Source organism: Bos indicus x Bos taurus, chromosome 6 (assembly GCF_003369695.1).
Source record: "Bos indicus x Bos taurus breed Angus x Brahman F1 hybrid chromosome 6, Bos_hybrid_MaternalHap_v2.0, whole genome shotgun sequence".
NCBI lineage: Eukaryota > Metazoa > Chordata > Mammalia > Artiodactyla > Bovidae > Bos > Bos indicus x Bos taurus.
This window is the reverse complement of record NC_040081.1, coordinates 90,385,251-90,401,024: the sequence shown is the minus strand read 5'-3', so window position 1 is coordinate 90,401,024 and position 15,774 is coordinate 90,385,251. Positions and strand designations below refer to the sequence as shown.

General features: G+C 40.7%; 1 protein-coding gene across 2 annotated transcripts in view; it reads left to right on the top strand.

Moving 5' to 3' along the window:
* Positions 1–1,236: 1,236 nt before the first annotated feature.
* The window catches only part of SDAD1 (SDA1 domain containing 1), a 30,701-nt gene continuing 16,163 nt past the window's right edge, over positions 1,237–15,774 (top strand). Inside the window, exons 1-9 of one of the 2 annotated variants that reach the window (XM_027544778.1) lie at positions 1,237–1,463; positions 5,695–5,799; positions 6,273–6,371; positions 9,033–9,143; positions 11,225–11,296; positions 11,522–11,622; positions 12,790–12,847; positions 13,384–13,458; positions 15,185–15,286. In XM_027544778.1, the coding sequence (XP_027400579.1) occupies positions 1,374–1,463; positions 5,695–5,799; positions 6,273–6,371; positions 9,033–9,143; positions 11,225–11,296; positions 11,522–11,622; positions 12,790–12,847; positions 13,384–13,458; positions 15,185–15,286 (813 nt within the window). In that variant the 5' untranslated portion in view covers positions 1,237–1,373. Of the gene's footprint in view, positions 1,464–5,694; positions 5,800–6,272; positions 6,372–9,032; positions 9,144–10,009; positions 11,297–11,521; positions 11,623–12,789; positions 12,848–13,383; positions 13,459–15,184; positions 15,287–15,774 lie in introns of both variants that reach the window. The other variant, XM_027544779.1, reaches the window with a different exon arrangement.

Here is a 15,774-nt window from a genome sequence, read left to right as displayed (position 1 = left end):
GGGGCTTCCCAGGGGGCTCCAGTGGTAAAGAATCTGCCTGCCAATGCAAGAGATGCAATTAATGCGGGTTAGATCCCTGGGTAGAGAAAAGCCCTGGGTAGAAAAGAGCCCTGGAGAAGGAAATGGCAACCCATTCCAGTATTCTTGCCTGGAAAATCCCATGGACAGAGGAGCCTGACGGGCTACGGTCCATAGGGTCGCAGAGTCGAACACGACTGAAGCGACTTAGCTCGCATCCACCCATCTACGCCCCATCGACACTTCGCTTCTAACTTTCAGTTCAGTTCAGTTCAGTCGTTCAGTCTTGCCCGACTCTTTGCGACCCCATGGACTTCTGCACGCCAGGCTTCCCTGCTGCTGCTAAGTCGCTTCAGTCGTGTCCGACTCCGTGCAACCCCATAGACGGCAGCCCACCAGGCTCCTCCGTCCCTGGGATTCTCCAGGCAAGAACACTGGAGTGGGTTGCCATTTCCTTCTCCAATGCATGAAAGTGAAAAGTGAAAGTGAAGTCGCTCAGTCGTGTCCGACCCTCAGCGACCCCATGGACTGCAGCCTACCAGGTTCCTCCATCCATGGGATTTTCCAGGCAAGAGTACTGGAGTGGGGTGCCATTGCCTTCTCCGCAGGCTTCCCTATCCATCACCAATTCCCAGAGTTTACTCAAACTCATGTCCATCGAGTGGGTGATGCCATCCAACCATCTCCATCCTCTGTCATCCCCTTCTTCTCCTGCCTTCAATCTTTCCCAGCATCAGGGTCTTTTCCAATGACTCACTTCGCATCAGGTGGCCAAAGTTTTGGAGTTTCAGCTTCAGCATCAGTCCTTCCAATGAATATTCAGGGCTGATTTCCTTTAGGATGGACTGGTTTGATCTCCTTTCAGTCCAAGGGACTCTCAACAGTCTTCTCCAACAGCTTTGTTGAAGAACATCAATTCTTCGGCGCTTAGCCTTCTTTAAAACTTTAGGCTGTGAGGGTTTGTTTGTTTGTTTTGGTAACAATTTTCATTTGTCTGTTTCATGAGAGTGTCGGGATAGTGAAATAAACTATTGTGTGTGTGGTGGGGGGAGTTTTTGCATTTCAGATTATTTCAGCAACGCTAGGTAGTAGCAGGGTTGGCCGAGGCGGGGGGTGGGGGTGGGGGGGAATGAGGGGCGGGGAAATCAGTAAACCGCGAGAGTAAGTTTGACACTTTGAGGTTCCCGTAGTTAAGCTCGCTGTAAGAACCAAGATGGCGCTGCTCGCAGAGCTACCCATGTGCTGTTTCCGGTCATACACGGAAGCACGACTCCGAACCGCCCGAGACGGTTGGAAGTTGCCAGCGTTGTGGGTTTTCTTGAAACTGCTCGTCGCGGAGCCAGTCAGCAGCCAACATGTCTAGCAGAAACAATAACAAGCTGCCCAGCAACCTTCCGCAGTTACAGAATCTGATCAAGCGGGACCCGCCGGCTTATGTGGAGGAGGTAGGAATGCGGCGCGTTGACGCTGGAAACCCGGGTTGATATCCTGGCTATAGCGAGGCGTAGTATGTAGCTGGGATTCTGGCTCGCCGCGTGTTCGTCTCTTTAAGTTCAGGGGTTCCCCGCGAGGAGAAAAGAGGTTAAGGGAGAGACATGACTCAGGGTTCTTTTCCCACCTCTTGAAATCTGCTGCCTGTTTGCATTTTCTGCTTGCTTCGCAGACCCCGCTGCCACAGAAACACCTTTTAAAAGACCTCATTTTGCTTTATCTCCGGACCTTATTGAGGTGGAGAGACAAATGTTCCGCCCCTTAACCTCCGACTTCCAGACAACTTTCTCAAGCCTTTTGTTTTCTGAAACCCCTAAATTGAATTAGTCATTAACACTTGATGAAACTTTTGTTAGAATACTTTCTATCTAAGTCTGTTTACGGGAGCCGGCGTTCTATGCCAGGGACTGTGTTGGGAAGGGGGCGGATTCTCAAGTAGCTTGCTTAGTGGTGGTGGTGGTGTTCAGTCGTTCAGCCGTGTCCAGTCTTTGCGAACCCATGTACTCCAACATGCCAGGCTTCCCTTTCCTTCACCATCTCCCGGAGCTTGCTCAAACTCATGTCCATTGAGTCGGTGATGCCATCCAACCATCTCATACTGTTGTCCCCTTCTCCTCCTGCTTTCAGTCTTTCCCAGCATCAGGGTCTTTTCTAGCTTGGTATATATATTTAAAACCAGATTCAGTCTCATCAGAAGCTGGCATGACCTGGATGTCAGAATTGAAGTCAGGAAAAGACAAAGTTGAAAATTAGGAATTAGATCCAGACTGTGAGGGGCTTTGTATACTGACCTCATACAAACTGTGAACATTACGCGCTGAGAAATGACAAAATGAAAGTGATGGTTTTGGTATTAATTTGGAAAGTGCTTTCTTCAGACACCCATTTATCGGACAGGCATTAAACAGGTATCTGCTACAATTATTTGTGCAAATGGCTAACATAATTATTCATCTTTTGATTGCCCTTCTCATTTCCCCTCCTCCTCCAGGTTTTCACATGGAAGTATTTATGTGAACTGTTGTTGTTCAGTAGTTAAGTCGAATCCAACTTTGTGATGCCGTGGACTGCAGCACATATAGCGGTCTCAGTGGTTTAGATCACCAGCAGAGAGAGCCTTTTGAAAGATTCAAGGAAGTGGAAATAAAAGAGTTAGGAACAAATACAACAAGTTAAGTAATGTAGGTGAGGATTTGAGGTGTGTAAAGCAGTGTAAACCTTAGGGGCTTCCACAGTAGCTCAGCTGGTAAAGAATCTGCCTGCAATGCAAGAGATCCTTACTTGATTTCTGGGTGGGGAAGTTTCCCTGGAGAAGGGATAGGCTACCCACTCCAGTATTTTGGGGCTTCCCTGCTGGTTCAGACTGTAAAGAATCCACCTATAATGCGGTAGACCTGGGTTGGATCCCTGTGTTGGGAAGATCCCCTGGAAGAGGGCGTGGCAACCCACTCAGTATTCTTGCCTGGAAAATCCCCATGTGGGAAGAGCCTGGCGGGTTACAGTACATAGGGTTGCAAAGAATCGGACATGACTGAGCGACTAAGCACAGCCCAGCATAAACCATCAGACAAAGCATAGTTGAGAGTCTATACAATGCTGTATTTAAAAGCACTGGTTTCAGCACTAACTTTGTACTCTGGGCCTGCTGCTGCTAAGTTGCTTCAGTCGTGTCTGACTCTGTGGACCCCAGAGACAGCAGCCCACCAGGCTCCCCCGTCCTTGGGATTCTCCAGGCAAGAACACTGGAGTGGGTTGCCATTTCCTTCTCCAATGCATGAATGAGAAAAGTGAAAGTGAAGTCGCTCAGTCGTGTCCGACTCTTAGCAACCCTATGGACTGAAGCCTACCATGCTCCTCCATCCATGGGATTTTCCAGGCAAGAGTACTGGAGTGGGTTGCCATTGCCTTCTCCGACTCTGGGCCTACTATTGACCAATTGTATAATCAGAGATTTAACCACCTGAGCCTATGTGTATTTTAATGTGCAAAGAGATAATCCCTACCTCAGAGGATTATCCATCCATTCCCTTAAGAAATTCTTATACAAATTCACACGTACTGTGTCTCCTGTGTGTTAGTATTTATAGTTCTAAGCACTCAGGGTACTGGGCTTCCCAGGTGGCTCAGTGGTAAAGAATCCACCTGCCAAGCAGGAGATGCAGGAGACACAGGTTTGATCCCTGGGTTGGGAATATCCCCTGGAAAAGGAAATGGCAACCCACTTCAGTATTCTTGCCTGGAAAATTCTAATTTCCAGGAGCCTGGCACACTGCAAGCCATGGGGTTGCAAAAAGTCAGACACGACTTACCAACTCAGTCACCACCAAGCACTCAGGATGCAATGATAAAGATATGAGAGCCTTCTTCTCTTGGATTTATATTCTGATGATGGAAGACATAGAGTGGTAAGAGTTATGAAGAAAGTAAAACTGGATATGAATATGTTAGGATTGGAGGCTGTTGATTTGGCTGCCGTAAACAGGGAAGGCTTTTCTCCTATGATATTGAGGCAGATCAAGAGCATTCTAGATAGGGAGAATAGGAAGTGTAGAAGCTCTCAGTGGAGAAAAGGTAGAGAGGCGGCCAGTGTGGCTAACATGTAGTGAACACAGATAAGGGTAGTGTAATATGACCTGGAAAATGCAGGCAGACAGAGATTGGGTCATTTGGGGGTAAAGAGTTAAGAGTTTACTCTTGGTGTGTTAGGGAGCCATTGAAGAGTGTTAAGCAGAGGTGTGACATGATCTGATTTATATTATTAAAAATTTACTCTGGAGGTTATAGGTTGTGGAGCAGAAAGATTGCAAGCAGGGTAACTAATGTAATAGCTGTCAGAATGGCCTAGGTGAGGGTTGGTGGTACCACTGGAATTATCAACAGAAGTGGAGAGAAGTGAACAGATTGAGACTAGGTCTCATGGAAATGGAGAAATGGAGCTAGTAGAACTTCCAGGTGGAGTGTACATGGGGGATAAGGAAAAAGGAAGGAAGAGTGATTCAGGTGTTTTTATTTCTGTGTCTGGGTATTTGACAAATACTATTTAGTACCTATTGTGTACTAGGTACTGGGACTATGGTAGTGAGCTATACAGATAAAAATACCTTTTTAATTAAATTATTTTCTAGTCATCTAGGGGAAGAAGTGGGATAAGGATCTTGCCAGGAGCACTCTGAGTAATGGGGCCCTCTCTTCACTTGTCAGTGGTATTGTGGAGTCAAGAGAAGTAGGGTCTTAACTGAAGCACGTAGGGACTGCAGGCCTCCCTCTTTGATTCCTACTCTTGGAGAAAACTGGAGGCCTAGCAGTTTTGGAGGGAAATCAGGGGTCATGTTTTTTGGCCAAGCTAAGTTTAAGATGTCTGTTAGACAGCTCAGCTGGCAATTGGATACGTGAATTTGGAGTTCACTGAACCAGTCAGGAGTGGTAATATAAAGAAATATTCATTCTGTTTCTAGGTGTCCCTCTCTCTCCCCTCCACTTCCCTTCCCCCTCTTCTCCATTCTCTCCCCTTCTCTATCTCACAGAAACACACATGGTTTGAAGCCTTGACCTAGGCATGAAAAGCGGGTGTAGGGCATAGAACTGACAGTTCGGGAGTTCCAGCATTAGATTATTGGTTTGTTATTAGGATTAAACATAATTAAATGAAGTAATGTACATGAGTTTGGCACATAGCAAGCACTGAATAAAGGAGAACTATTATCAGTATTATTTCTGCGTGAACTCCAGGGTAAAATCATAATTATTTTTTAAAGGAAGAAGGAAATTTTGACTGGAGAGCTTTGTGTACTTGAGGTATAATTGTACATTTTTTGCCCATTTTCTGATTCATATATTTTTGCAAGTTTCGGGGCTCCATATCATAGACAATAGAGTAGAGGATCGTTTAGATAGTAAATGGCAGTATAGAGCCAGATCCGAGTCTTTGACTCTTGTTTCACTGTTCTTCATACCTTTACACCTAGATTTCTAATGGTAAGGGAAAGGGCCTTTAAATTACCTTTGATGTGCACAGATTTTTCAAAACTTGTTTTGAAGAATAGTGATAAAGGAAAACAGTGTTTTTACATACCTCTACTACATCTTTTTCTCAATGCCACTATCAACGATTTCTAAGTAACTTATTCTGTACTGAGAAAGTCTTGTAATAGAAGGTGACCAGTTTAAATTTTATTTTTTTTACAGTTTCTACAGCAATATAATCACTACAAATCCAATGTGGAGATTTTCAAATTACAACCAAATAAACCCAGCAAAGAACTGGCAGAGCTGGTGATGTTTATGGCTCAGGTAAGAAGATTTTTTTTCAGGGGTGGGGAGTAAATCACAGACCAGCTGTTACACACAGTTTGCAGAATATTTTCCCACTTATACCCAATCTCATTCCATTTGTAAGTGGAAGCCTAATTAAAAAAAATTTTTTTTTTACTTTCCCTTTTTTCAAATTTTATTTTTCTCCTACGTTAAGTTGGAGGATTTCACTAGAACTTTTCACAGAACCAACCAGAGCAAAAAAAGCTTTCAAACTATTTGTTTTCTTCACATTCATCATGAAAGCAGATTCTGAATCATGTCATATAATTTACTAAGACTAGAAGAAATATGAGAGAGAGACTAGTGTGTAGAAGAGAAAGAGATGACTTGGAGCATCTACTTCTATGAAACATAGCCTTTTACTCTCCTGTTGCAGAACATCCTTAATCTGTGCATATGAATTATAGGAGAGAAAGGAAAACTTCAGAAGAGCTTTTGCTTTGTTACAGATTAGTCACTGTTATCCGGAACATTTAAGTAACTTTCCTCAAGAGCTGAAAGATCTTCTCTCCTACAACCACACTGTCTTGGATCCAGATCTCCGAATGGTAGGACCAGTACTTGGGTTGATAAATTGTGCTGTGGTCGTGTGTGTAATATGTATGGATATTTAAATGAGAACCGTCTGTCATCGAAACATCTTTCTAAACCGTTGATCAGTGTGTCACCCGTTCATTAAAATTCTTCTGTGCTTCTCATCTACACAGAAAACAACTCAAACTTACTAACTTAGCCTGTAAATCCTTTCATGATCTGCTTTCTGCCTGTGTTTCTGACCTCATCTCCTTTTCTGCTACATTCCCCTCTGATCTCTCTGTTCTGCCAGCCTGCTAACCCTGCCAGGATGTTCTTTTCCCCGTTTTGAGTAAGTGGTTCCTCTTAGTCATTCAAATCTTCTATGCATGAAGAACCCTAATTACAACTTATAGTTTTTATAAAGCTGAATTGAGACATTTATCCATTAAGTCTGTGCATTTTTAAACACTCTTACCTGGGTGACTGGCATTGGGTCCCTTTTACCTGGCCAGTGCTCCCACCTGCGGAGAATGTCAGGTGTAAAGGCACCCAGCTGCCCTTTAGAGCACTGTCTTCAGCTAAATAGGAGCCTTAGCCCCTGAGGTGGAGAAGGCAATGGCACCCCACTCCAGTACTCTTGCCTGGAAAATCCCATGGACAGAGAAGCCTGGTAGGCTGCAGTCCATGGGGTCGCTAGGAGTCGGACACGACTGAGCGACTTCACTTTCACTTTTCACTTTCATGCATTGGAGAAGGAAATGGCGACCCACTCCAGTGTTCTTGCCTGGAGAATCCCAAGGACGGGGGAGCCTGGTGGGCTGCCGTCTATGGGGTCGCACAGTGTCAGACACGACTGAAGTGACTTAGCAGCAGCAGCAGCAGCCCCTGAGGGGTGGCCCTTCCAGCCCATAGGTGATATCTGACTAACCCGGAGGTTCAAAAGCCCAACCCTTCCCACAGGGTGGATCCAACTCCAGGGCTTTTCTGTGATCAAACTACAGCTTGTCTCCAGCCACGGATACATCCTTGCCCAGCTTTTCTCTGCCTTCTCCTGCTTCTTTCCTTCCCTTCTAGAAAAGAGCACACACTGGACAAGCCTCTGTAATGAATTGCACTCTTATCTAGGGAACCCAGTCAGAAGCATTATTTAAATAATCATACATCAACTTTTCAAACATCTTAACAGCTGGTAGAACTTACACAAGAATTATGGTCACAAAACATATCCTTTACCAAACCTTATAAAAATGCTAAGTCTGTAGATTCAACTTTGTTTCTTATTCTTTCATTTTCCTGTGCTTTCTGCAATTCTATTTTTATACTTTTCCAGGATTATCTTAATTTGGTTAGGCCCCAAAGAAAAAGAATACCATCCCAGCAAAGCCTGAGAGGCTTCAGACTTGAACCATTATGGAAGACTTTTACTCATGTCATGGATTTTTCAAGTCCCTGTGGGCCATACAGATTTTGAGTGTAGAGACTTACTGTCTTTCCAAGTAATTAGGTTTTCTTTGTTTTGTGTGCTAACAGTATCCAACCAAATTGATGTGCAGGCATTATTAAATAAATGTGTGTGTTATTTCTTTGTAGTGTTTACGATGATTAGTAGGTTTTTTAAAATAATTAGGAGATTGTTAGGAAACAAGGGATTGAATCAGTATAATTAGCATTCCTCTGAATCATTAGAACACAGTGGTGAATCCTGTTTTTAAGTAGCTGTAGTGATAACCACCAATCCTTTTCAACTCTTGGACTTTTTCTTCCTAGCCTATTTGCTATTTTTCCGGGACTTTTTGAATCATTCCCAAATTTTTGTTCACTCTTTCCTGCTTATATAGGTATAAACAACTGTGTTTTTTAGTGGAAAAAACAAAATACTCATGTATATTAACATTTACTTACTTTAAAAAATCATGGTTTATTATTTATTATGTCATTTTTAAATAACATTTACATATTTAATAAAATTTATATTTCTCTATCTTTGACATCATAGGTACCTATTATTTAAGTTCAAATTGTCACAACCTGGCCAGTTCTTTTAACAATCCCCATGATGTGTTTGAAAGCATCCTTGCATTCTGGCAGAAATAGTTCCAAATCCTTTCTTACTGTTTTGTCTGCCCCAAGACTTGAAATCAACCATTCGCCAAGGATCGCTTATTCCATCTAATGGAGAATTGTATTAGAGGCCAGAATTCGGGGGGTTAAGGGTACTCATGGAAGTTGGTGGTGAGAGTGCTGCAACTGCCATTGGGCTGTTCTTACTGCTAACGGTACTTCAAAAAAAAAAAATGCCTTGTAAAGTCACAATTTCAGATTGATTATTCCAGTTTAGTGTTACGTCGTTTTTACCCACCTTTCTTATGTCTGTGGATTCACTGATCACTAGCATTTTATGTTGATACTTCCTTGACCTCCTGTGTAAAGGAGCCCTCCCTCAGTCACTATGTAGTAATTATACCTCCCTGTTTTATTTCCTTCCTGAGATTCACCTGTTTATATGCTTACTTGCTTGTCTGTCCCCTCTTCTGCTCCACCCCCAGTATAAGATCCACAAGGGCAGAGATTCTTGTCTCAATGCCTGGAATAACACCTAGTTAGTAGAAGATATTAAGCAGTTTGGGGATGTTCCTCCTCCATTTTGTCATCTTTATCATTGTCTTATAGTATGTTTTTTTTCCCTTCCTAAGACATTTTGCAAAGCTTTGATCTTGCTGAGAAATAAGAATCTCATCAATCCATCAAGTTTGCTGGAACTCTTCTTTGAACTTCTACGTTGCCATGATAAGCTTCTCCGAAAGGTAAAGAACAAAACCACTCCCTACCCCCATATGTCAGTTTTCCTTGCAGTGACATAAAACTTACAGAGTTTGGAGTCTCTTGAATTCTTGAGGCTTTGTATCACTGGAAACAGCTAAGAAATAATTTTAATAGGAAACAATTGAGCATTGTGTACAGGGCAATATAGAGGTAATAGCTAATGTTCATTGTTTACTTTTTGCTGAATTACCATTTTCAGAGCATTTTACATGTTTTTTTACTCACAAAGTGCTATGAGATAGGGCTTATTATTATTATTTCACAGATGAAAAATTTGAGGCACAGAGAGAGAGAATAACGTGCCCAGTGTCATACAGCTCCTGCAGGAGCATAAAGCCAGGCAGCCTAGCTCTAGAACCCAGTCCCTTTTCCACTGCACGGTACTGACCAGCTAAAACTGACCTTTTTTGTTATTTATATTTCACTGTGACTTTATGTTTGCTTTATATAAAGTCACTCTATATGACTTTTTATATAAGTAAGACCAGAAGCTGAAGGTTTGTGAAAGAATTTTCAGAAAGAGAAACTAAAGTTTACATTCATTAACTTAAATTGTTTTTCAGAGTGTTAAGAGACTGTATTCATTTGATTTTAGCAGTTATACTTCTTGATCTAACTTGTGGAATAAAAGTAGAACATATTTTAGGTACCAATATTTGCATGCGTTTAGGGGAGTAACTTTATTTTGGGGGACTCCAAAATCACTGCAGATGGTGATTGCAGTCATGAAATTAAAGACACTTACTCCTTGGAAGGAAAGTTATGACCAACCTAAATAGCACATTCAAAAGCAGAGACATTACTTTGCCAACAAAGGCCCTTCTAGTCAAGTCTATGGTTTTTCCAGTGGTCATGTACGGATGTGAGAGTTGGACTGTGAAGAAAGCTGAGCGCCAAAGAATTGATGCTTTTGAACTGTGGTGTTAGAGAAGACTCTTGAGAGTCCCTTGGACTGCAAGGAGATCCAACCAGTCCATCCTAAAGGAGGCCAGTCCTGGGTGTTCATTGGAAGGACGATGCTGAAGCTGAAACTCCAATACTTTGGCTACCTCATGCGAAGAGTTGACTCATTGGAAAAGACTCTGATGCTGGGAGGGATTGGGGGCAGGAGGAGAAGGGGACGACAGAGGATGAGATGGCTGGATGGCATCACTGACTCGATGTACATGAGTTTGGGTGAACTCTGGGAGTTGGTGATGGACAGAGAGGCCTGGCGTGCTGTGATTCATGGGGTCGCAAAGAGTCTGACACGACTGAGCGACTGAACTGAGGGGAGTAACTTGCCCGTTAAAAAAAAAATAACGATTTTATTGAGATAATTATATAATTCACATACAGTTCATCCATTTAAAGTGTACAATTCATTGGTGTTTAGTCCATTCACAGAGTTTTGCAACCATCACCACAGTCAATTTTGGAACATCATAGCCTCCTTAAAAGAAACCTCATTCCCATTAGCAACCATTCCCATCCTCCCATCTATCCTCCCATCTATCCCAGCCCTAGGCAACCAGCAGTGTACTTTTGGTCTCTATAGATTTGCCTACCCTGCATGTTTCTTATAAATGGAATCATATAATGTGCGCTTTTGTGACTGGCTTCTTTCACTTAGCATGTTTCAAAGTACCTGCATGCACTTTGAGTACTTTGTACTCAAGTAGCTTGAGTCAGCACCTCATTCCTTTTTGTTGCCAAACAGTGTTTCATTGTCTGGTTATACCACTTTCTGTTTATTTACTTATCAGTTAATGAACATTTAGTTTTCACTTTCTGGCTATTAGGAATAATGCTACTGTGAATATTTGTGTGAACATTGGAAATATATTTTCATATCTCTTGGGAATTTAACCAGGAATGGATTTGTTGGTCATGTAACTCTATATTTAACCTTTTGAGGGTAACTTTCCTTTAGCTGCTTTTTTTGTTTTGTTTGGTTTTGGTCTCTTTTGTGATAGAATGAAAAACGGGTAAGCTAAACCCTCTTGTACATTTGTATTTCTCTCCAAATAAAGTGAGATTAGAAATGTCAGTTAATGTGCATGTTTTTGTTTCTTTTCCACAGACTTTATACACTCATATTGTGACTGATATCAAGAATATAAATGCAAAACATAAGAACAATAAAGTGAATATAGTAAGTACCCTTTTGTTTTCCATGTTTGCAGCGTTGTACTGCAGTATTGTGGAGAAGGAAATGGCAACCCACTCCAGTGTTCTTGCCTGTAGAATCCCATGGATGGAAAAGCCTGGTAGGCTGCAGTCCATGGGGTCGCACAGAGTCGGACACGACTGAAGCGACTTAGCAGCAGCAGCAGTATTGTGCAATATATTAAGCCTTCTTTCTCCACTTTTCCTTCAGGTATTGCAGAATTTCATGTATACCATGTTAAGAGATAGCAATGCAACTGCAGCCAAAATATCTTTGGATGTCATGATTGAACTCTACAGAAGAAACATCTGGTAATATATATGTATTTATCTCTTGACAAATAGGCTTGTATACATCTGTAATTACCACAGAACATATACACAAATATATTTCTTGATTTTGAGCTCTTTAATATATCACTGATACAGATTAAGTTGGAAGTAAAAATACAGAGGCAATCCAGATGACTAATAATAACACTGGCTACCATTTCTTGAGCACCTGCACTATGCTTTACCCTGTTTAACCTGCAGAACAGTGTAATGTAGCTTATCTGGGATTATTCCCATCTTACAAGTAATGAGACCTGTAGGTTCACAAGCTTAAGTGTAGTAGCTAATAAAAGGTAGAGTTGAAATTCAAACCCTTATCTGTCTAACTCTGAAGTCTAGGCTCTTCCTAGTCTGACTCTGTGAAGATTTTCAAGTCGATTTATCCTCTATACTTCAATTATCATGTCTTATAAACTTCAGCTTGTTGGTACAGTGCCCCCAATTCATGTCTTTTGCTTTTCTTATTTACTAATTTTTTTAAAAGTATAAAAGTAATATTTGTTGCAGCGGAAAAGCTGGAAAGCTGGGGTTTGGGGGGTTTTTGTTTTTTTAATTCATCGGTAGTCCTACCACCTATATGCTTTCCATGTGGCGCTAGTATAAAGAACCCCCACCTGCCAGTGCCGGAGACAAAGAGACACGGGTTCGATCCTTCGGTTGGGAAGATCCCCTGGAAAAGGAAATGGCAACCCATTCCAGTATTCTTGCTTGGGAAATTCAATGGACAGAAGAGCTTGGTGGGCTAAGGTCCATAGTGTCACAAGGAGATGATCACAGTTAATATGATATTTCCTCTTGTCTTTAATATGAATGTTGAAATATGGTTGGAATTTGTTGTATTGTAGTTTTTCTTATTTATCCCCCCAGTTTATCTTGAATAGGGTTTATATGTCATTTAAAATCCTTCAAAAAAGCCACTTTTTAATGTCTGCATAGCTTTCTGACACACAACTGGGCTAGAATTGAACTGAGCTAGAAATGTTCACCTGCAGTTGGCTATTTAGCAACCCATGACTTTTTGAAATAGTACAAACTATAAATTTTAATGTGTCAGAAGTATTTATTATTTATTTTGTACCATTGTCTATGCTGTCAAGTACAGTAGAATGAAAATTTACTTTAAAACACTCAACTGTCTTCCCCCAGGAACGATGCCAAAACTGTCAATGTGATCACAACGGCCTGTTTCTCTAAGGTCACCAAGGTGAGCTCCTGCAGGGCTGTGTGAAGGCGCCATAGGCGGGTAGTCGCTTTTCTGGCTGAAAGGTGAAGGAGAGGAGTGGGTGTGCAAGGAAGCGCTGGTGTGCAGACACACTGTCCAGACTGTGCTTGGGCTGCTGCCCTGGTTTATCTGTGCTCTAGAACAGTCAACCAAAATTAAAGTTTTTAAAATGCTGTCTATTAAACAATAGCCTTAGCATTTATTTTATGTTTTCCCCTATAATTCTTGACTGGGCTTGGACAAAGCTGAGAGAAATTTAAGGCCATGTTTGACTTTCTGTTAGAAGGGCTATAATGTCACTTTTCTTATGGGGGATGTAGAAATTCTTAACTTGCTGCTTGAAGGATAACAACTCTGTAGAACCTGGCTAAGAAAGATGAGCCCAAATCCTACCACTCTTTTCTTTTTTTTTCCCCTTCAGATCCTAGTTCATATGCATGTATAAAATATAGACAGAAGTATTTATTCTTTGTTGTAAGCTGGGATGAGTAATTGACTTTGTCTGAACTCGTCTTTAGATATTAGTTGCTGCTTTGACATTCTTCCTTGGGAAAGATGAAGAGGAGAAACAAGACAGTGACTCAGAGTCCGAGGTTAGTTTAAAACCCACAGATACTTTTGAACTTCACAGTTAATCAGATTTTATTATTGTTCTCAGAGTAGATTGTTAAAGTTAGAAATTTCTATGCTACCTTTATCCTTTATTGAGTTCTGCCATGCTGAGATTTTGTTCTATTTAGATTTTGTCCCATTCAGTAAGATTAGTTAAATAACTAATAAAACTTAGATTCATTCAGTCTTGTTCTTTCTAGAGCTATACCTATATCTCACTGTTTAAATCTAGAAAATTACTAATTTTACTATTTTATTTTATTATTTTATTTTATTATTTTACTAATAATTAAATCTAAAAATTACTGCCAATATATTTTTGAGGTTAAATATCATGGAAGTTTATAGAGTGGAGAAAGGAAGTTGTATGTGTGTGTGTGTTCTAAGTCTCTTCAGTCATGTCCGACTCTGTGACCCTAAAGACTATAGCCTGCCAGGCTCCTCTGTCCATGGGATTCTCCAGGCAAGAATACTGGAGTGGGTTGCCATGCCCTCCATCAGTGGATCTTCCCAATGCAGGGATCCAGCTCGCATCTCTTATATCTCCTGCATTGGCAAGCAGGTTCTTTACCATTAGTGCTACCTGGGAAGCCCTGGGCGGTATGCTGCTAAGTCGCTTCAGTCATGTCCGACTCCATAAGAGGCAGCCCACAGGCTCCTCTGTCCCTGGGATTCTCCAGGCAAGAATACTGGAGTGGGTTGCCATTTCCTTCTCCAACGCATGCATGCATGCTAAATCGCTTCAGTCGTGTTCGACTCTGTGCAACCCCATGGACAGCAGCCCACCAGGGTCCTCTGTCCACGGAAGTCTCCAGGCAAGAGTACTGGAGTGGGAGAATTCTGTGGTATAGCATCTTTAAAAGGAAGAATCAGGATTTATGATGTCATGAAATTTTCTTCGTTAAAAATACTTTTATTAAGATGAAAAAGAAATTCTAAAAAAATGTCCCTTCTCATTTTTGCATTTTGGTAATAATACTGGAATATGAAATAACATCTTCTAATTTGTTTTGTTATTATTTTATTAAATAATGTATGAACAATACGTTCCTACTGTAAAAAATTTCAGATATTATAGATATAATAAAATAAAAGTTTTCTCAATCCTTTCTTACTTCTTTCTCACCTCCGTTTTCATAGATAACCATTTCGTTTCTCATGCATATGTATGTGGACACATATACATATTGTCTTATGTGTGTAGTCTGTTTTTAAAATACATATAAACAATATATTTTATTTTGCACTGTGTTTTCTTTGTGATGACATATATATAGATTGATAGATGTATCAGTGCCTTTGGATAGTCTTCTACTTGTACATAGAGATCTATCTCAGTATTTTAACCTCCACATAACGTTTCAGAATATGAAATGAACGTAGTGTAGATTAAACATTTCCCTATTGATAAAGACTTGTTTCCAGGTTTGTTTTTTTCCTTCAAATAAAAACATACTTGCCTTCTGTCTATATATTATACTTCAATGAAAACTCAAAGCAGAAAAACAGGTTAGTGCTGTAGTGGAAATCTTCATATGTGCCTGTTTCTATAGATGGGCAAATATTTTATTGAATTTTTAAAGTTGTGTTTATTTTTAATAGCTTCATGCAAAGAGTACAAATACAAAGAAGTGACTGAAAGGGTTATTCTCTGCTCTTATGCAGATTTTCCTTGTTGATGGTTTTACAAAGTAGTTTTTTCTTCAGGATGAAGGACCAACAGCAAGAGACCTGCTTGTGCAGTATGCCACCGGGAAGAAAAGCTCTAAAAACAAGAAAAAGTTGGAAAAGGCTATGAAAGTCCTCACGGTGAGACTCATACCTAGGAAAGGAGATGGGATTCATTAAAACGCAGAATATGTGGTCTTTAGGAAAAGCTTTTAGGCATTTGAAATAAAGTAGCATTTTTGTTAAAGACTTAGAAATGTGTGATGAATTTTTAAGCCCTGATTTTTTAGATGAATAATTGTTCTCAGCTCTAGCAAAGTCTGTGACTTGAATAAATTAATTTGATTAAATTCATTTTTATTTGTTTTGATCATGTCTTCTCAGAAGAGAACACAAATGAAGTAAATCTTATATTTTGTAGTGATTATTTGAAGTCATTAATTTGCCCCTAGTTTGTTTTTTAATGTTTATATTTCCAAATCCCTATAAATCTCACAGGTGCTAATAGATGGAACATTCCCAAGCTGACTCTTAGAAGACTTAAAGCACCTTTAGTTCTTCCAGTTGAAAGAAAGGTTTTTGGAACAAAGATTTTTTTTTTTTCTTTTTAAATAGTGGGATAGACTTGA